A 21,461-nucleotide genomic window follows, 5' to 3' on the forward strand; every position below is an offset into this window, starting at 1 on the left:
ATGATTTTAAGCATTAAAACACTTAATAAAAGCTGGTCATATTAAGTATTATAAAATATATTTTGAATAAACAGTTTAAAAGAATATTTTGGATTTTTTTTTTTACTTTATTTTTGGAGAAGCATCCAAGTTTTTGATACAGATACAAAAACCCTTTACAAAAACCTGCAGTCATGCAAACAGGACTAGCACAGTCCCTTGCACATCACAGATATTTGTCACTTTAACACTACAGCTGATTTAAAACCATGTATAACAGTTTTTATATTGCAAAAAAAATATTCCAACATGTTTGGGCTATTCCCCCTTTTTGAGGACTATACGGAGCCTAAACATTGCAGGGAAAGTCCTACCGTCACCCTGGGTCCAAATTAAATGGATGTGTCATAAGATATTGTTTTTCTATATAAATACAGAATAAAATGAGTTAGTATGATTGTTTGATCACAATTCTTATGCAGCTCTACACCTTTACCAACATTCATTCACCTTTAACAAGTCTGGAGAGGGTCACAGTGGGTCAGGAAAACACCGTGGTAACACTGGGTGAGGGGCAGAAATACAACCTGGACGTGGTCCCAGTTCATTTTGGGCTACCAAACACCCACTAGGGGGGAATTTACACCTACTGGTGGATTGGCTTGGGAACAAATACCCTGGCGTAAACCTTGAAAGCGTCGCTAGATTGTAATCTAATCAAGTTACAAGTATGTTTTCACATTTTATTTTTAATCATTCATTTCAACCCGTGTGGCTGCTCTGAAACTACGGAACAGCCTGCCACTATTTATTAAGCCGTCCCCTACAACTGATCGTTTTAAATCCAACTTGAAGACCTATTTATTTTCACAGGCTGTATTATTTACATTGATTTTTATTTCCTAAATGGGTTTTACTGTATTTTTTGTAATCGATTTGCTTTATTATTGTTCTGATTTGACTGTACAGCACCTTGGATGACACTGGAGGTCTTTGAAGGCCTTTTATAAATAAACCTGACCTGACTTGCATCCTGGTCAGGGTAACAGTGGGTCCAAAGCATAAACAATCCCAGAAACAAGAGCATCAGGTCCTTTTTCCCAATTTTTTTTTTCACATTTGGGAGCGATTTAGAGCAATCAATCCACCTGCTGGCACATTTTTCATGGGAATAAAGACAGTACCATAACAAACCCAGAGACATGCTGAGAATTTTTAATTTAAAACATGATTATTTAATCAATTTCACTTGGATTGAATCACAAGCCAAATAAATTTAAAAAAAATCTGAACAGGAATACATTTTTTTTTGTAGTAAACAACAAAACGCTAAATTTTATAAACACATTTTCTAAACAAAGAAACTCATTTTAATCGTTTATATAATTTATATAAAGTTAAACAAGTAGTTGAAACAAACAGTTTGCCGGTGCCACGTTTTCAACAATGCTAGCTGCTTTTGTTTCCTCATTTAAGATTACAATTCCCATATTTAGTCTTAAACGTAAATAAAAATATATAGTTTGCATAAATGTGTATTATTAATCCTTCCTAAACTTCGCCTTTAGTTTTAGAAAAACGCTATAGCGTATTTAAGGCGCATGGGCTGTAAAGTAGCGTTAGCAGTGGATAATTCCACACGCATTGTTAATTAATTTCCTAATTAATTAACTGTGTAATCGAGATTCCGTTTAACAAATGAATTTAAATTAAATGTAAATACGGCAAAACATTCGAATAACTGATTTCACATCAACGTATAAACCGGAGCGAACGAGTCGGAAAAGATTGTGCACGTTCGGTTTCACTTTGCTAATTAGCCATGAGCTCCGTGTTATTAATAATTTCTGTAATAAAAGCTGAGCCTTACAAGTCATTTCGCTTCATTTCATTCTTCCTAAGGTTAATTAATAATCTAATTTGTGTATTTCTTTACTAAATTCGATAAAACGACGTTAAAATGTGATAATGTGTCGAGTTAGCGGTTAGCCGCGTTCGCCGCTATAGCGTGACCAGCTAGCTCGTTAGCTTAGCACAGTCGGCTAGTTGAGTTCATGCTAATCAGTTGGGTAATACTCACAGAGTCTTGGGCTGATCGTCATCCGACATCCTGCTCTCGATCTGTTCCACGCCGTCAGAGAAACAACAATAAAGCGGTTTACGGGTTTTTAAAGCAGGTTTAAAGGGTTAAATGTGCGTATTACTGGTTAAAGAGAAATGACTAGCAGAAACTTCCTCTACCGTTACTGCACTCGCAGCCTAACGACGTTGCAGTAAGTCTTCCTCTCTCACTCACACCGGCTTATTAAAGCGCTACTGATACTGTCGCCTCCTGCAGGATTGGAGGGTGAAGATGTCGGGGTGTGATGAGCTTCATTAAGAGTTCTTTAAGTGTTTGTTTCATACAGATTATTTTATTCAAGACAGAAATTTCTTCTTCAAATCAGATACTTTTTACAAAACAGATTTCCCTCTGGCAGGCGCTACAGAGCCCTGCACACAAAATCAAACAGACACTAACAGTTTTTTTCCAATTGCCATCAGTCATTAATAACTAAAACTGAACTGCTGTTTACTGTTGTTTACATGCCACGCTGCACTTTATACATGCTGTATAATACTGAAACTGCATCTTACCTTTTTTTTGTTTGTTTATTAGGATTTTAATGTCATGTTTTTACACTTTTGGTTACATTCATGACAGGAAACGGTAGTTTATCTTCACACAAGGTTCATCAGTTCACAAGGTTATATCGAACACAGTCATGGACAATTTAGTGTCTCCAATTTACCTCACTTGCATGTTTTTGGACTGTGGGAGGAAACCGGAGCTCCCGGAGTAAACCCACGCAGACACGGGGAGAACATGCAAACTCCACACAGAAGGGACCCGGACCGCCCCACCTGGGGATCGAACCCAGGACCTTGTGACAGTGCTACCCACTTAGCTACCGTGCCGCCCTTGCATCTTACCTTACTTTACTATTTATCTTATGCTATTTTAATATTTTCTGTACATATGCAAATTCTGCTGAACATGTCAATTTGTACATTGTCTACATATAGTCTTGTCTGTATATTGTATTGTTTGTAAATTGTAGAGAGCTAACAACAGCCGGAAACAAATTCCTTGTGTGTGTAAACATACTTGGCGAATAAAGCTGATTCTGATTCTGATTCTGATTCATGTTTTATAAAAAAAGATTTAAAAAAGCAATCATTCACTCTGATGACAGGGCGGCACGGTGGCTAAGTGGGTAGCACTGTCGCCTCACAGCAAGAAGATCATGGGTTCCATCCCCAGGTGGGGCGGTCCGGGTCCCTTCTGTGTGGAGTTTGCATGTTCGTTCTCCCCGTGTCCGCGTGGGTTTCCTCCGGGTGCTCCGGTTTCCTCCCACGGTCCAAAGACATGCAAGTGAGGTGAATTGGGGACGGTAAATTGTCCATGACTGTGTTCGATATCACCTTGTTCCTGTCATGAATGTAACCAAAGTGTAAAACATGACGTTAAAATCCTAATAAACAAACAAACAAACATTTAGCAAACGCCGTTACACAAATCAATACACATTCATTACAAACAATATACGTATTAACTTACATAAAGACTCTTTATGTACAAATGTACAATTTGTTTGTTTGTTTATTAGGATTTTAAAGTCATGTTTTACACTCTGGCTTCATTCATAACAGGAACGGTAGTTACTCATTACACAAGGTTATATCCAACACAGTCATGGACAATTTTGTGTCTCCAATTCACCTCACTTGCACGTCTTTGGACTGTGGGAGGAAACCGGAGCTTCCAGAGTAAACCCACACAGACACAGGGAGAACATGCAAACCACACAGAAGGGACCCGGACCGCCCCACCTGGGGATCGAACCCAGGGGATCGAACCCTTCTTGCTGCGAGGCGACAGTGCTACCCACTTAGCCACCGTGCCACCACAGATGTACAAAAATTAGAAGATATCCTTGTCATATATACATACACAGACGTACAGTACAATGAAATTCTTTCTTCGCATATCCCAGCTTGTTTGGAAGCTGGGGTCAGAGCACAGGGTCAGTCATCGTACGGCGCCCCTAGAGCAGACAGGGTTAAGGGTCTTGCTCAAGGACCCAACAGTGGCTGCATAGCAGAGCCCGGATTTGAACCACCAATCTTCTGGTTGATAGCCCAAAGCTCTACCCACTATGCTTACCACTGTCACCGTACAGAACAGGTCACTTGGTAATGTAAACAACCACTACATATGGGATCATAGATTCACAACATACTGAACCATTGATTAATCGACAGGGCAGATTGTTGCTGAGCTGTGATTGCTCCTAGATGCTCCTAGGTCTTTCCACAATAATAAGGCTTGAAGTTGACCTGGGTTGATTGATTAGGGTAAAGATTTGTGGCATCTTATGTCAGTGCCACATTCTGCTGCTAATGAATGCCACGGTTGGGCCCTTGAGCAAGGCCCTTAACCCTCAATTGCTTAGACTGTAAGTCACTTTGGATAAAAGTGTCTGCTAAATGCCAAAAATGTAAATGTAAATGTTTGTCTGTAGAGACATTTACGTTATTTTCTACATATTTTTGGCCTTATGGCGTACATGATGTAAAATTGACCTGAACAATGGCTGTGTCCCAAATTACTTACTTAACCCCTAAGTAGTATGCTAAATTTCTAATAACCTTTTATTCTTATGTGCTAATTTAGGTTACTATGTAGTGTTCTAGTATGCGGTTTATAACGCTGCCAAACTGTCACTAGGCGGGAATCATCTAATCAACTTGGAAGAACTAGCCAATCAGTGTAATAGCAGCAAATAGATTCAGCCAATCATAACGATACTGAGAAATCAACCAGCCAATCAGCGCGAGGACAAGACCGGCATAGAAGCTGGTGTAAATGCGGCAAGGCGGAGAGACGTTAGAAGATGGCGGAGAGAGGAGGGGGCGGCTGCTTGAATCTTATAAAACGGAGAAATAATTCGGTTAAATGAGTGTTAATCTTAATGTAGGTGAGTTAATATGTTTTATTTTGTTATCTAAAGTGCTTTTTATGACTAATATGCTTGATAGTTTGTTAATATGGTGCATTTCTGGCAGTGTCTCGCCTGTTGGTGAGTGGTTGAATCCCAAATGGCTACCGAGCAGAGACTCAGTGCAGACTGAACAGGATTATTTGTGTTTTGCAAATATAAACACAATCAGCAGTTGTTTGGGATTCGATCTCAATTAGTTTGAGCTTGGGTTTATGTTTAATAATGGTAAGATATTCGTGTTGTATTGCAAATCATTTTTAAAGGCTGATTTAAGCTGATTTTCTTTATGCAGAGTGACTCAGTGCAATGTTGCTGTTATTTTATCATGTTTGAATCCTATTTATCCATCTAAGCTTTATTCTTATGTTTCTCCATTTTAATTAAGGTAAGAAGTCACCAGAGGCCCATATAGAACTACAGTTTTATGCCAAAGTTGAAAAAAGGTTAATCGGAAGGTTGCCGGTTCAAGCCCCATCACCTCCAAGTTGCCACTGTTGGACCCCTGAGCAAGGCCCTTAACCCTCAATTGCTCAAAATTTTGTTCGGTCATAACTGTAAGTCGCTTTGGACAAGGTGGAAATTGTAGCCTAGTGATTAAGGTACTGGACTAGTTATCAGAAGGTCGCTGGTTCAAGCCCCACCACTGCCAAGTTGCCACTGTTTGACCCTTGGGAAAGCCCCTCATCCTCAATTGTCATAACTGTAATATTTGTGCATAGCATCAGGTAAACCATGGCAATTAAACACCCACAGGTGATGGCGCTGCCAGTGTGAACACTTGGTGTTGAGCAAGTAGCAAGTCGAGCATATGTATATATGAATATATTTATAATAACAATAATAATAATATCATTAAAGGTGAACCGTGCAACTTTATGTTATTTAGGAAGTTTGTATCAAACAAGTAGCCCTGGCTCAGTACTCTTGAAGTAGCTCTCGGTCTCGAAAAGGTTGGTGACCCCTGGTTTAGACTAATGTTGATGTTATAAAAGTCATGTTAATATAACACAGGAGTCAGTATCAGTCTGGGCATTTCCTAAAGTTAGTGAATGCAAATGCAAACCTGTTGCAATACTGAAAAAAAAATCTAGTTAGTTATTGAATCCTGGAGGTTAAGTTGATGTTTCTTTTTTTCATCTGTGTCTCTTTTCCAGCTCTGGCAGAAGATGGAGGATGCGCACCGTGCTTAGACGTGGACAAGCTTTAAGCTGAATGCATTGTGATTTCCAATAATTGAGACAGTGATTTCTAAAAAGCTGTCTACATTAATGAAAAGAACAATGTAGTCGGCTTGGCATATGCAACAACAGTACGTGACCAGCACGTGAGCGATTTGAGCCGTGTGAGCCGTTAGCTTTCAGTTTAGTACCTAAATACTGCAGGCAGGATAGCGTCCTAGTCCTTTTAGCTGTTTAGTAAGGCAACTTTGTTCTTTTGAGAAGTGTGGACAATGGATATTGGTGAGTTTGTGCCCCCTCTCCCGTTGGAGCCCCCTGATGATGAAGTGTCAGGTAGCGGTATATGCAAAGCCCCTCCACCACCTCCCCTGCAAACGTCCAGTGACGCCGAGGAAATGGACGTTAGCTCAGGCGGTGATGGACCCACGCTCGCCCCGGCCGAGGACAGCGACGCAGCGTTCATCCTCACCAAGGGCTCCGTGTCGTTCAGCGGCCGTACGGACACAGACCCGTGCCCCGGCACAGGGCGGCACGCGCCCCCCGTCACCACGTTCCTCCCCGACCTAAAGCTCCTCAGAGACGTTAAGATCAGTGTCCGTTTCGGAGGAGACGCCGTTAGTAAAAGTAAAGACAGAAAAGTGCTGTACACAGGAATAGGAATAGATCAGCAGCACTTAGAGAACGGGCAGACGTACGCTAGCGTAGAACAGGAGGCAGAGCAAGGCACTTCAGGCGTAGGCGCCCTAGATAGGAAGAGCGAAGAGTCGGAGGCCGAGCAGGAGAACAAGGTGGAGTACGCCGTGCTGGACGAGCTGGACGATTACAGCGAAAACTTCCTGGAGGACGGAGAGCAGAGCGGGTACAGCTCCGAGATGATCGTTCAGCAGGAACGAGCCAACGAGGACGACCTTGGTTACTCCTACGAGGTACTTCTGACACCTCTGCTGCTTTTTGGGTTATTTTGTGAGCTGTTGTGATGAACTTCAATTGACCTGCTTGGCATTTTAGGCACACGCGAATATTAAACATCTCGATCATTGCCTCGTCTTTTATCCTTGCAGTAAAGTCTGATACAGCAGCAGGGTTGAATGTCACGATGCAGTTTTTCAAGGCGTTTTGGCTTCTTTGGCGAATATCATGGCATCCAGAATGTGCAGATTATTAGTTTACCATGGTAACTCGACATCACTTAACTGTTATTTTCAGACGCTGCTCGTCTCTAACCGGCCTTTTCTTTCAGGAGGACTTCGACAACGATGTAGATGCACTTTTGGAGGAGGGCATGCCCGTTCCCAAGAAGATGCGCCTGGCTGAGGATAAATATGCAGGAGAGAGCGATCATCAGTCTGACAGCGAGCAGGGCGTTCAGCCCATGGTGACCAAAATTAAGACTGTTCTTAAGAGTGAGTTTTTATGCCTTTTACAGTCAAAAGCCTTTTTTTTTCGCTGTCTGACACGTTTATCGACCACCACTGTGCTGTTTTTGAACAGAGATATTATCACAGGGTTTATAAGGTCTTGAGGATGAAACCTGGAAAACAACCTTAAAAAATGGTGAGGGATTGTGGAAGTTGTATAAAGCAGTTTCTTTCCAGCCATTTCAGACAGGCAGCCTTGTTTATACTACTCAAAATACGGTGGCAACAAATTCTAAACTTTTTTCCACCAATCAGCCCTACGTTTCTGTATTCAGCTTATCGTAGGATCTGTTACATGTGCTAATTATCTAAGGAAACGAAGAGGCCGATAAGCTAGCACGTAAACCTCCGATCATACACCGACCAAAAAATAAGCTTTTAATATCGAATACCAAACCACAGATCATGAAATACATCAGAAACAAATGGCAACTTGAATGGGAATCACAACACGATAATAAACTTCATGAAATATTCCCCAATATCAGCACACACCACAAATCTATTCCAATTAACAGAATGGAGCAATCTATATGGACTAGATACAGCATTAACTCATTCACACCTATTGAGAGAAAGGACCCCCACCAACGTGTGAAATGTGTCATACCATCATAACAATAAAACACAACATTATCGAATGTCACAAATACTGTACATCAAGGACTCAATCAGGAATCCCAAGAAATATAATAAAAGTTTTCAACTCTAAACACTATAAAAAAAAAAAAACAATAACATTTCTTGCAAATACTGGACTAATCACAAACGGACAACATCAAAAATCTAACGAAACACCTCTCGGCCACGATTATTAACTTCATGTAGATATGGCGTTAAACCCCTCAATCAACCAATCATTCACGAATATAAAACTGAGCACTCGCATATGAAGATAAATGAAACAAAAACGAAACAAGAAAGATTATGACTTGGAAAAATAAATAAATGAATAAATAAATACTAAACTTCAATGATCCTGCCATGAATGTAACCAATGTGTTAACATGGAGTTAAACCATAAAATAAACAAACAAAACATGCTCTAATTAAATGTTATTGAGCCGGGGTTTAATGGACGAGCCATGTGTACTATCCAGGGTATTCCTGCCTTGTGCCCAGTGTTCTCCAGTGGAACCCGGACCTACCGTCACCCTGACCAGGAGGAAGTGGTTGATGAAAAAGAAATGGAAAATATAAAACGAATCATTTAGAAGAACAAGCTAACCTATCAGAATGTGGGCGCCTGTTTCTAGACACTTCTTTGGAGATTCTTGGCTTTATTTGATAGCAAAATCCCTGTGCAGTTCCTTTCCATGGAAAATCAAGTCATCGTATCGGTATCACACAGTGGAAACTACTGAGAGCACTGGTGACGACTGACTGTGGCTGGGTAAACTGGGGGGGTGAGGATTTGTCACTGGAAAATATATGCGAGTTATTTTCCTGCTGTATGAAACACTGACGTTTAGTCCAGTTTTCCTCATCATTATTTTATAAATTCTAATGAACATGGCTTAACGAATGCAGAATTAAATAAAACACTAAGGAAGGTTTGTGGAATTAACAGGATTCACATTGATTGTTGTCATTATTAACCAGTTTGTCGTTGGTACTAGTCTGTTCTCTTGGTGTTAATTAAGGGTTTGGGTTTTCTGTGCAGGTCGAGGCCGCCCACCCACCGAGCCTCTCCCTGACGGCTGGATCATGACATTCCACAACTCGGGCATTCCGGTTTACCTCCACCGAGAGACCAGAGTGGTTACCTGGTCCAGACCTTACTTTCTTGGCACTGGAAGCATCAGGGTAAGCAGTGTGTCTTGGGGAATATTCGTATAAGCGCAGGGTCAGCCATCGTACGGCACCCCTGGAGCAGACCGGGTTAAGGGTCTTGCTCAAGGACCCAACAGTGGCTGCATAGCAGAGCCTGGATTTGAACCGCCAATCTTCCGGTTGATGGCCCAAAGCTCTACCACTGTCCCAAATTTTATTCACCATAAAATTAATAGGTTCCAAACTGGGAATGTTTGTTTCCAGATGTCATTGACGAATGTGTCCCTCTGTTGATGTCACATCCTTGGTTCCGATAAACTCTGGTGCAAACATGGGCCGGTTCTCAGAATAGCACCAAGGTTCCAAGAAACCCAAAAGGAACCAGTTCAAGATCCAGTTGTCCGATTCTTAATCATTTACTGAAGGATCTGTAACACAGTTTTGTATATTAAAACACACATCATGGCTAAAAGTAAAATCACAGGCGCCTAGGTGGCGGAGCGTAATATTCCTCTAGCACACCTGCGCAGAGATTCCGAACTCCTCGGTTCGAAACTCGTCATTGCCACCGGTCGGCTGGGCGCCATCTAGCGGGCATAATAAGCAGTGCCTGCAGCAGACGCGTTTCTGTTAGGGTGGGATGACCGGACTATGTGGGTGGGGTCTTCAAACGCTGTGTAAGGACCCTAATTAGCAGATAGAGAGGCGCCTGTGCAGAATGAATAGGTGAAAATGGGTTCTGCTAAGGGCTGGTCACGGGTAGGAGGACGCGTGAGCAGCAATATACCCTCCTCAACCGCAATCGGGGATCCTCCAGCAGCGGAAGACGAATCTAAATAATACAGATTGATAAAGGTTGTTTCATCAATAATGACTATCTGTTTGTATGGGCTTTGTAATAACATTTATGCTATAATATTTAGCTTATGGTACACAATGTTTGGGTGTGAGTAACTGACCCTTCATCTGACCTTCTATCTGGCCTTCAGAAACACGACCCTCCTACCAGTAGCATTCCCTGCTTGCACTATAAAAAAATGAAGGAACAGGAAGAAAGGGAACAAAACGGAGAGGTCACACCCAACGCCGAAGTGTCCCCGGCCAAGGCCGCGGAGGAGGGAGAACCTCAGGAGACCGCCGAAGAGCCGGACTCCACGGCCAGAGAGGACTCCGGCCCGGACGCCGCGGACCCCCAGGCGGAAGGAAAAGAGAGCCAGGCGGGTAAAACTGCACAGGGGGCTTTGGGCCAGGTCAAGGCCAAGGTGGAGGTGTGCAAGGACGAGTCTGTCGGTAAGACGGTGATCTGTTAGAATTAAGCTTTCAAAAACTGGGAGTATGTTTATAACAGGTTCAATATCTGATCAATATATTCAATTGTATTACATAAACAACTCAAAATAGTCACTTTATTATAGGCTTTTGTTTAGAAGTATTATAGTATTTGTATTTATGTAAATTTTGATTTCACCTTGACCAGAGGTGGAAAGAGTACTAAAGTATTGTACTCAAGTAAAAGTACTATTACTTTAATGAATTTTTACTTAAGTACGAGTAAAGTTACTAGTCTAAAAATGTACTCAAGTAAAAAGTAACTCATTTAAAATGTACTCAGAGTAAACATTACTTAGTAACTTTTTTAACAGGAGAGGGTGACAAGTGGATATAAATCTCACAGTAGTTGTTTTTTATTGAAATATATTAGAAAAAATATACAACAAATATACAAATACAACATTTAAAACATTTAGGGATGTGTAATGTGTCATTTTAGTACAGACCATCCCATAAAACGTTTTCAAACTGTGTGTGATGGGTCGTTCGTGAACGATCCGATTCTATTGAACGGCTCTTTAAAACGAAAGGAACCGAGTCGTGCCTTTAAGAGTCGTTATTTATATATATATATATATATATATATATATAAAAGGAACCGAGCCAAAAGATCCGACTCCCCATCGCAGAATTTACTGCAGCAGTTTCCCAGACGGGATTTTTTTTTTTGCCTTTATTTTACTCAGTAATGGAAAACTGAGAACTTAACATATGAAGATAAATAAAACTAAGATGAAACAAGAAAGACTAATAAATAAAACTCTAATGATCCTGCCATGAATGTGACCAACATGTTAACATGGCGTTAAACCATGAAATAAACAAACAAACTCCGTAACGGATGTTATTTAAAATGTAGCGAATTACAATTCTTAATACAAAACATACTTAAGTAAAAGTAAAATTACTGGTTGTAAAATCTACTTTAAAGATTTAAAAGTTACCTTCCACCTCTGACCTTGACTTAACAGTGCTTTAAAAACGAATAAACCCTTCCCTAGACATCGGGGAGTTTCGTGGCTACCTGGAGAAGCGCTTCGACTTCGAGCAAGTGACTGTGAAGAAGTTCCGAACCTGGGCGGAGCGCCGGCAGTTCAACAGAGACATGAAGAGGAAGCAGGCCGAGTCCGAGAGGCCGATCCTCCCGGCCAATCAAAAGCTCATCACGCTGTCGGTGCAGGACGCCCCAACCAAGAAGGGTAACGGGAACCTGACTTGCTGAAATCCTGTATAGATGTAGCTTGTTGGTCGGGGTCGGGGTTGTAAATCTCATGCTTGTCCTGTCGCGACTCTAGAGTTCGTCATCAATCCGAACGGAAAGTCAGAAGTCTGCATCCTGCATGAATATATGCAACGTGTGCTCAAGGTCCGGCCCGTTTACAACTTCTTTGAATGTGGTAAGTGCTTCACGTCGCAAACAGACTGACCACCATGGTTTTAATGTGGAGTTTGTAAATATCTGTACTCGTTTGATTTCTCCCAGAGAACCCAAGCGAACCGTTCGGAGCCTCAGTGATTATAGACGGAGTTACGTACGGCACCGGAACTGCAAGCAGTAAAAAACTGGCCAAGAATAAAGCTGGTATGTTGATCTTTCATTGGTCAATTCATGCTTAAAGACTTGTGGTCACATGAGCGTTCGTGTTCTGAATTTCATGCACGAGTTCTGGTGTGACTATCGACCCTCGATTCCACCCCCTTCCGTGTATTATCACTGCCATGACCATAGGGTGACTGGTCAAAACTGGTCTGAACCTCACTGATACCTTCTCTAATTGCTCTGATTTCCAGTTCTGATGCCTGCCAGCCTGCCCGCCCACTGTAGGTACTTTCGACACTGGGCAGGAGCTTGCATGGGCATTTTGACTGGCACGTGACTGTGCAGCTCTGTACAAAAGGGTTCGATTCACTGTTGCAGGATTAAAATGATCTGCGCTTCGAGCCACACTAGATCTTCTGTTGGTCCATACCAGACGCCACAGCCTTTATGTCCTCTGGCAGTGATGATTTTTGGTGCTCAAGGACCTGTCGCTCTTCAGACCACTGTCGGTGGGTACTCGTGAGCTCTCCTTGCTTTTTCGGAGGTACTGACTGATCAGAACAATTTGCCTCTTATTAAAGTCATTCAGGTCCTTATACTGATCAGATCTGCTGTGAACCATCAGTCCATTATTTAATAGATCCCTGGGTGGCAAAGGTGGCTCGGTGGGCAGCAAGAAGGTCCTGGGTTCGATTCCCAGGTGGAGCGGCCCTTTGCGTGTCCCACAGTCAAGTCGTGCAAGAGAGATGAATCGGAGATGTAAAATCGTCCATGACTGTGTTTGATCACTTGAACTGATGAATCTTGACATTAAATGACGTTTAAATCCTGATAAATAAATAAATAAATAATAGATCCCTGACCCTCACATGCTTAGTTATCGTGAAATAGACATTCACCAAACATTTTTGGGGGGGGTCGTCCTTATTTTTCTTGGCTCGTGTGTGTTTGTATTTACTGTCTGGCATTTGTTGAGCAGCTCGTGCAACACTGGAGATCCTGATCCCTGACTTTGTGAAGCAGACGGCTGAAGAGAAGCCATTAGAGGGCGACGAGTTAGAGGTAAATAGGACGTTATTGCGAAGATGTCGGATTCTTAGGTTATTTTTCTTTAGAATTCTAATAAGTTCTTTATTTTTTCCTCAGTATTTTAACCATATCAGTATTGAAGATTCGAGGGTGTATGAGCTTACCAACAAGGCAGGCTTACTTTCACCCTACCAGATCCTTCATGAGTGCCTTAAGAGGTGAAGCGTCAGTATACAGAACCGTTATAACAATAAACAATTCTGACTCTGTGATATGAGCATGCTATTAGCTATAGACCAAACCATTTCTGCATCTCCACAGAAACCACGGCATGGGCGACACCAGCATCAAGTTCGAGGTAATCCCAGGAAAGAACCAGAAAAGTGAATACGTGATGGCCTGCGGGAAGCACAGCGTACGCGGCTGGTGTGAGTACCCGGTCAATCCTGTACTTTGTTATATATCTGGTGATGCAGCGGTGTAATGTACTCAAGCTCGCGAGGTTCGAATCTCAGCAGACCTGGCTGGGCATCCACACACACACACACACACAGTTGACCGTGTTTGAGGGAGGGAAGGTCAGACGTTGTTTTTTTCATGCAGTAACTGAGATACAATCTTGGGGACTAGTCTGGGCGTCTAGTCTGGCGCCTAGCATGGCTCTCTGTATATGGTACAGCTCTGGGTAGAAACACTTGCAGGTGATTGGCTGTGTCTGAGGGTAATGGTGGCCTTTGCTGGCTGGTCACTGGTGCCACACTGGTGTGTGAAAAGCAGGTGAAAAGAAGTGGTTGGCAACTGCACGTGTGTCGAAGGGAACGTGTTACATACAGCTGTATACATCGGTCAGGGTCTGTATCTTTACATTTTACATTTTTGGCATTTAGCAGATGCCTTTATCCAAAAGGTGACAGTATCTGAGCAATTGAGGGTTAAGAGCCTTGCTCAAGGGCCCAACAGCAGCAACCTGGCAGTGGTGAGGTTTAAACCAGCTACCTTCTGATTACTAATCCAGTACCTTAACTGCTAGGCTGCAAAGTAAAGGAGATGCAGCTGGGGAATTGGATATGACTAGATTGCTAGGAAAAGGGAAAAATGCTGACAAAGAATCAGACAAATCCAGATGTTGTAATAAAACTGCTTTCTTGTCATGCTGATGTGTGTGTGTGTGTGTTAAAGGTAAAAACAAGAGAGTGGGCAAACAGCTGGCGTCTCAGAAGATCCTCCAGATGTTGCACCCACATGTGAAGAACTGGGGCTCTCTGTTGCGCATGTATGGCAGGGAGAGCAACAAATTGGTAAAGAAGGTAAAAAAAAAAACCCTCTGATTTATATCCTATTTACCTATTTACACATTCCACAGTCAGTACAGGACTATCCTGGCTCTGAAAAACATGTGAACACTTTATTCTAGTTCTCACTTTTCTCTCTTCTCATGTGTTTGTTAGGAAAATTCAGACAAGAGTGTGATCGAGCTTCAGCAGTACGCCAAAAAGAACAAACCAAACCTCCACATTCTCAACAAGCTCCAAGAGGAAATGAGGAAACTGGCTCGGGAACGGGTGAGTCTGGAACCTTCTGAACCAAATGTTTTATACCGAATTACTTAATTATTCTTATAATACATGGTGGTATATTGTAAATCACCTTCGAAACACACACTAGTGAGCTGCCTTGCTGCCTACTACCTACCTGAGCAGCTAATAAGACATCAAACTCATAAGGCAGATTATTTAGACGCTCTACTTAGACCGAGATAAACCGTCGTTCAAACCGACGCCAGCTAACGTCTCCCTCCGTGTACCGAAAACGCTTAAACTGTCCCTGACGAGCCTGAATTTACAAATAAACGACACTTGTTTAATTCCCCTTTATACACATTAAACATCAATGAGAATTTATTTACATTTGACAAGAACTCCGTTGGTTGCCCCGCATCATATTCGTCCACCACGTTCGTCTCTTTTTGTGTGAGAAAAGTCGTGCCGCACTGAATGCTGGGATTGATTCACCCTCGTTATTCAGTCAGATCATCATTACTCAGAATTATGCGTCTCGGTAGAACAATTTTAAGGAATCTAAGAATTTAGACACGCCCTCTTCTCTGGAGTGTAGGATGATGGAAATGCGTCAGGAGAGAGATCACTGGGTCACTGTCTGGATCATTTAATTTCATCCCGAAATGGACCGAAGACAAAATAAGCAGACCGAAACGTAACACCTATTTTTGCCATTAAATGACATGGATGTAAAAACGTTAAACAAAGTCTAAAAACCCAAATAAAATAAATTTCCTCCTTCCAGAAACGTACAGTTGGTGATTTGGTTGCTTATAAATTGTCCCCTGGTGTAAGTCAGTGAGTAAATGTGTGAGTGTGCTGCCATGTGATCACTTGGCACACTGTCCAGGGCAGGGCTGCCTATACGTTCGTGGCTCGAGATCGACTGTGTCAGTCGACAGGTCATTGCGATCTACTTTTTAAAAAGTGGCCACATTTCATGTCGGTCACGTTGACCTGTTTGAATGAGGCGCTATCTACCAGCGTGCACTGGTGTATTGGGCACCCCACAGGTCCAGGGTGTTTTCTGGTTTTATGCCCGGTGGCTAAGCGGGTAGCACCGTCGCCTCGCAGCAAGAAGGTCCCGGGTTCGATCCCCAGGCGGGGCGGTCCGGGTCCTTTCTGTGTGGAGTTTGTCTGTGTGAGTTTCCTCCGAGTGCTCCGGTTTCCTCCCACAGTCCAAAGACGTGCAAGTGAGGTGAACTGGAGATACAAAATTGTTCATGACTGTGTTTGATATGAACTTGTGAAGTGATGAATGAACTACCATGTCTGTCATTTACATTTACATTTTCAGCATTTAGCAGACGCTTTAATCCAAAGCGACTTACACAATAAGCTGAACACGATGAGCAATTGAAGGTGAAGGGCCTTGCTCAGGGACCCAACAGTGGCAACTTGGTGGTGGCGGGGCTTGAACCGGCAACCTTCTGTTTACTAGTCCAGTACCTTAACCTAAGCTATCACTGCCCACTGTCATGAATGTAAAAATCCTAATAAAACAAATAAAACCGTTTCTGTCGTGGATGTAACCGAAGGGTGTGAAACATGATGTTAAAAATCCAAACAAACAAACAATTATACCTTAATATAAAATCCTGTATTGATTTATAGTCTTCTCAGTGTTTGGGTTTGTTGGACAGTAAAATATAAGCACATTATATAGATACGTTTAGCTTTTGTTCACTACTGTTTGTTGATATTCGTGTGTTCTTGGTAGGAGGAGACGAGGAAGAAACCCAAAATGACGGTGGTGGAGTCGGCCCAGCCGGGCAGCGAGCCGCTGTGCACCGTCGACGTCTAGGAAAAGCAGCGAGTCGTTCCAGTTCTGACACAAGGTCACCTCGTGGCTACTGAATTATGCATTACAGTTTAGTGCTAGACGGCAATACCAGTCATGTTCTCTCTCTCTCTCGGACGCTCCGGCGCAATAGCGACACCACAGGAGCGTCAAATTCCTAAAGTCGGTGCGGGTCGGTCGTGTAATTGGACCAGAATAAAAACGATTCCCTGCGCACAAGACTCGTTAAAGGGAGTCCTTTATTTTGATAAACGAAGCATGTGCGCATGTATTCTGAAGCGGACGCGTTACATACGTTGTTTGCGTTTGTGTTTTTATTTTTTGTGGCTTTTTAGGTGATTTGATTTAATAAAGGTTTTCCTATTGAGCTGTTTAATGCATAATGAACTGTTTACTACCTACCAGATTGTGTGGATGATGCTGAATTGGTTAGTCAGCGTGCACTACCTGACACGTCTGATTAAGTGTTGCTGGTATTGTTAGTGAGACTAACAAGTGTGGTACCAGACAGAAGCTTGCTCTGTGACGGTCAACTCATTTCACTGTACCATAGTCTGTGTCTTACTGGACCTAAACAATACCACTGTGTAAGAGGATAAAAAAAAAAAAACACTTTAAATAGCAGCGTTTGGATTTTAAAAGTCATGCAAAATGTGTTGGGGGTGATTTTTTATTCTTTTGCTTTGCACTTAAGTTATTGAAGTCTCCAAAATAATCAGCATACAGGCTGTAAGCATTAATCTACAGTTTAAGTCAAATGTTTATGTACATTATCATAAGAAATGTGAGTCGTTTTAGTCTTGGAATTTGTTCGATTTGTTTGATTTACTGTTTTTCCATGATTCTTTGCCCTGAACAGTTTTGTGCAGGTAGTTTGTGTGTATAGTATCATAACATCCCTTATCTTTGTGGCATGGCCTTACAATCCTTCCTTTTTTTTAATAGAATGCCTTTATTTGTCCAACCTGCACATCCCAACTTGTTTTGGAAGCTGGGGTCAGAGCGCAGGCCTGGAGCAGAGAGGGTTAAGGGCCTCGCTCAAATGCCCAACAGTGCCTGCATGGCAGAGCTGGGATTCGAACACTCAACCGTTCGATTAATAGTCGAACGCTCTACCCACTAGGCTACCACTGTCCCTTAGTCAGTGATTGACTACAGCTGGTGACTTTGTGCCCATAGAAATGAGGCAAGTTTGAATGCAGCCTTAATAGTGCCGCGCGCATCAATAATGAGAAGCTCTTTACAATTCTCGATTGTTCCACACATCAGTAATGTGATGATAGAAATAGAAGCCGTTTTTATGCGGCCCAGGTCTCGAGATCGTCTATAAATGACGTCCATTACAAATCTGCGTAAACATTTGACTTAAGTCGTATGAAGTGCCCTTGTTAGATCACTTAAACTAGTCATATCCGATCACCCCGACTCCTGACTCCTGATGGCAAAGGTGAGATTTGAACTCGAGAGTTTGATATCTCGGCACTGGTGGGCTAACTGGTTCACGTGGCCCGAGCGAGACTTCAATTACCTGTTTACCTGCAGGGCAAAATGAATAGAAATCGTCACCGTCAACGGTTTGTGCTACTGAGCTCCACCTAAAATAAAATCATGATTTTGAACGGCAGAATAATGCTTATCAGTTTTAGTCTCCTGCTGTCTGCTGCACTGCAAAGAAACCACAAGCACAAAGGCTGTTTGCAAAGGAAGTGTTATAATTTACCGCATTTGTTACCGTATTAGTTATTGTACTCGGCTCTTGCTTTCACGAGATGTACGTTTAATAATGTGCTTCTGTAGGAAAAACGTGGTCATGCGTTAACGTCGGTTCGCATTCGTTTGTGGTTTGCCGAGAGAAAAGCCAAGTGTGTCGTTTTGGTTCTGCACTTGTGAAGCTACCTAGTCGTGTGTTTGCTGTGCACTGAGAAAACGCTGTTCTATTATTGCTATTTTGCAAAAAAAAAAGCTTCTTGCATGAGCTGTTTTTCATACTTTTGGGATGTAACGTGACGTCTGCTTGATAGAAAAGCCGAATCGATCAGATTTAACTCTATACAATCAAGAGAGGAAGAAAAAATGAGTAGGTACCGAGTAGGAGTTGGGTGATGGGGCAGAAAATTTAGTTTAGCAAGTCAGCAACATGAGGAACGTTGCTTTATCCTGGTCAGGGTTGCACTGGGGGCAAAGCATATTTCTGGAGAGCCAAAAAAGCTTTTTAGTTTACCTCCAAAACCAGGCCTGACAGTTTAGTAGGATAGTGATGTTAAATTGGGGTGAAAACCTCAAAAGAAGGAATAAATCATTGCATTCAGTACCAATACAGAGCAGCAATGAGGCTTTAAAGCCACAAACACCAAACAATTTTAAAGCTATCATGATAAAATAACATTGCAGTATTAATATCACGTGGTTTTATCGCTCAGCCCTGCTTACATTTGCATTGTCGGCGTTTAGCAGATGCTTTTACCCAAAGCGACTTCCAGTACACCAGTGCGACTTACAGGACTGTGACCGGGTACACCAGTCTAAGCAATTGACGGTTAAGGGCCTTGCTGAAGGGCCCAACAGTTTGTCCAGTACTTTAACCACTAGGCTACACCTGCCCTAGTTGCCCTAGTTTATACCTGGATCATGTTGGAGATCCTACAGAGAGAACAGAACGAACCAAAGCTTTTATGCATTTTTATAGAACTGCTGTATGACGCTACATAGAATAAAGTTTATTAAGGGTTTGTGTGTGTTTATAATGTCGACACAGACGAGTGAAGAGAAAAAAAACCATAAAAAGCTGCAATAACTGCTGGAACGAAGTGACACGGTGTGAACCTGCTGAGCTGATGCTGTGTGATGATCTGAATGTTTACTATTTCCATTCCGGGCTGTTTTACGAGCTGTGCAGGGTGGCGTCGCTCGGAGAATGTGCTTCTTACTCCCGTCCACCGTTTACCGCCCGTCCCGTGTTGCCAAGTGTGTATTAGCTGTGTGATGAAGATGTGCTTTTTACATTCGCGGGCTAGAAATAAAAAATTACGCTGCCTACAATGAGAATACATGAAGTGCTTTGTTATGTGAATCATGATCACTGACTGACGGTGATTTCTTTATGCAAATAAATAAACTCGTGACTGAATACGGCTGATTGTCTCTTTCTTTCCTGCTTTTATTTGACCACTCGTGGACATTTTTGGATTTTACAGGGTACAGGGCCGGCTCGGTGGGTAGTACTGTCGCCTTACAGCAAGAAGGTCCCGGGTCCTTTCTTTGTGGAGTTTGCATGTTCTCCCCGGGTCTGTGTGGGTTTCCTCCAGGTGCTCCGGTTTCCTCCCACAGTCCAAAGACGTCCAAGTGAGGTGAATAGGAGATACAAAATTTGTCACATTAAACCAGTGAACTGATGAATCTTGTGTAAGCAGTAACTACCTGTCCGGTCATAAATGTAACCAAATAAATAAATAAGCAAGGTACAAAATTGAACTGAACAAATACAGTTACATTAGACTCACCAGAAACAACATTCTGATATTTCAGCCAAAAATGTAAATGGTAATTACAGTGAATAAAAAGGTTTAGTCTAGTCGTGTCCAGTCACCCTGACCGCGTCCTCTATACTGATTCGACCCTTCACCGCTGACTGAGGACGCCTCTCAACTGACACATGCCCCCTCCGGCACGTACAGTCAGTACAGACTGCATTTTTCACCCGCACGAGTCGAGTTCATACACTTGACGGGCACTGTGTACGGAGGGCCACACCCCCATCAGCATTATTCCTCAGCCCTGTGCAGGCGCCATCAGTCAGCCAGCAGGGGCCGCAGTCGCACCAGTTATGACGACCCATGATCCGACTTTTTTACCCTCTAACCCTGAACAACAGCCTATCGTTGTTCATGCAGCCGCCCAGCCCAGTCGGAAGGCAGAACTAAGATTCGATACGATGTATTCGAAACCCCAACTCTGGTGCGCTAGCGTACTTTAACTGAGCGGCTGTCAAAGTCAGTCTTCCATTATTTTAATTATTTATAAAAAAAAATTCCCAGTTCCCAACCATTAGATGCCTCTCCTTCCATTGCATAAAAACTACTAGCTTGACACAGTGTGGACCAGCTTGCTTTCTACCATTTATTAATTTTATTTATTTATTAGAATTTAACGTCGTTACTGGATGGGGACACATAAAGCTCTACAAGATATTTTTGAATGTGAAATTAACCTAGAGTGCAAGAGCATATATTTTGGACTTATACCTCAAGAGTGGGGGAAAAACGATAAACACTTAATAAATGCATTATTAGTGGCTGCCAAGAAAGCTCTTACCAGGAAGTGGTTATCCCAGGAGAGTCCAACCCTGAATGCATGGATGGACATCACATTGGGAATTTATCAAATGGAGAGGATAACAGCATTCTTAAATTTTGGGAAAAATGGGTTAATTATGTGACACCCCTCAGGCCTGATTTTATTTTCACAGAGTGATGTATAGGTTATATATAAAAATTCACTCCCTAATTGTACATAGTTCATTCAGAAGTACTTTTATTATTATTATTGTCACTATTATATTTCTAGGGCCTGTGGTAGCCTAGTGGGTAGGGCTTTGGGCTATCAACCGGAAGATTGGCGGTTCAAATCCTGGCTCTGCTATGTAGCCACTGTTGGGTCCTTGAGCAAGGCCCTTAACCCTGTCTGCTCCAGGGGCGCCGTAAGTTGGCTGACCCTGCGCTCTGACCCCAGCTTCCAACACCAGCTGGGATATGCGAAGAAAGAATTTCATTGTACTGTACATCTGTATATGTATATATGACAAATAAAG

At 42.4% G+C, this 21,461-nt stretch overlaps 2 protein-coding genes across 2 annotated transcripts in view; one reads left to right on the top strand and one right to left on the bottom strand.

Annotated features, from left to right (window-relative positions):
- The window catches only part of tia1l (cytotoxic granule-associated RNA binding protein 1, like), a 15,384-nt gene extending 13,144 nt beyond the window's left edge, over positions 1 to 2,240 (bottom strand). Inside the window, exon 1 of the mRNA XM_063017680.1 lies at positions 2,060 to 2,240. Coding sequence (XP_062873750.1) covers positions 2,060 to 2,088 — 29 coding nt within the window. The 5' untranslated portion in view covers positions 2,089 to 2,240. The remainder of the gene's footprint in view (positions 1 to 2,059) is intronic.
- A 2,690-nt stretch (positions 2,241 to 4,930) lies between these two features.
- Positions 4,931 to 19,781, top strand: dgcr8 (DGCR8 microprocessor complex subunit). The gene is made up of 14 exons (XM_063017600.1): positions 4,931 to 5,000; positions 6,179 to 7,128; positions 7,443 to 7,605; positions 9,284 to 9,426; positions 10,383 to 10,683; positions 11,727 to 11,924; positions 12,021 to 12,122; positions 12,209 to 12,307; positions 13,245 to 13,327; positions 13,412 to 13,512; positions 13,616 to 13,722; positions 14,474 to 14,601; positions 14,743 to 14,856; positions 16,574 to 19,781. The coding sequence occupies exons 2-14, from the start codon at positions 6,475 to 6,477 to the stop codon at positions 16,655 to 16,657; spliced, it is 2,277 nt and encodes a 758-aa protein (XP_062873670.1). The 5' UTR covers positions 4,931 to 5,000; positions 6,179 to 6,474; the 3' UTR covers positions 16,658 to 19,781.
- The last annotated feature ends 1,680 nt before the right edge of the window (positions 19,782 to 21,461 follow it).

This window comes from Trichomycterus rosablanca, chromosome 21, assembly GCF_030014385.1.
Source record: "Trichomycterus rosablanca isolate fTriRos1 chromosome 21, fTriRos1.hap1, whole genome shotgun sequence".
In the NCBI taxonomy this organism is placed as follows: domain Eukaryota; kingdom Metazoa; phylum Chordata; class Actinopteri; order Siluriformes; family Trichomycteridae; genus Trichomycterus; species Trichomycterus rosablanca.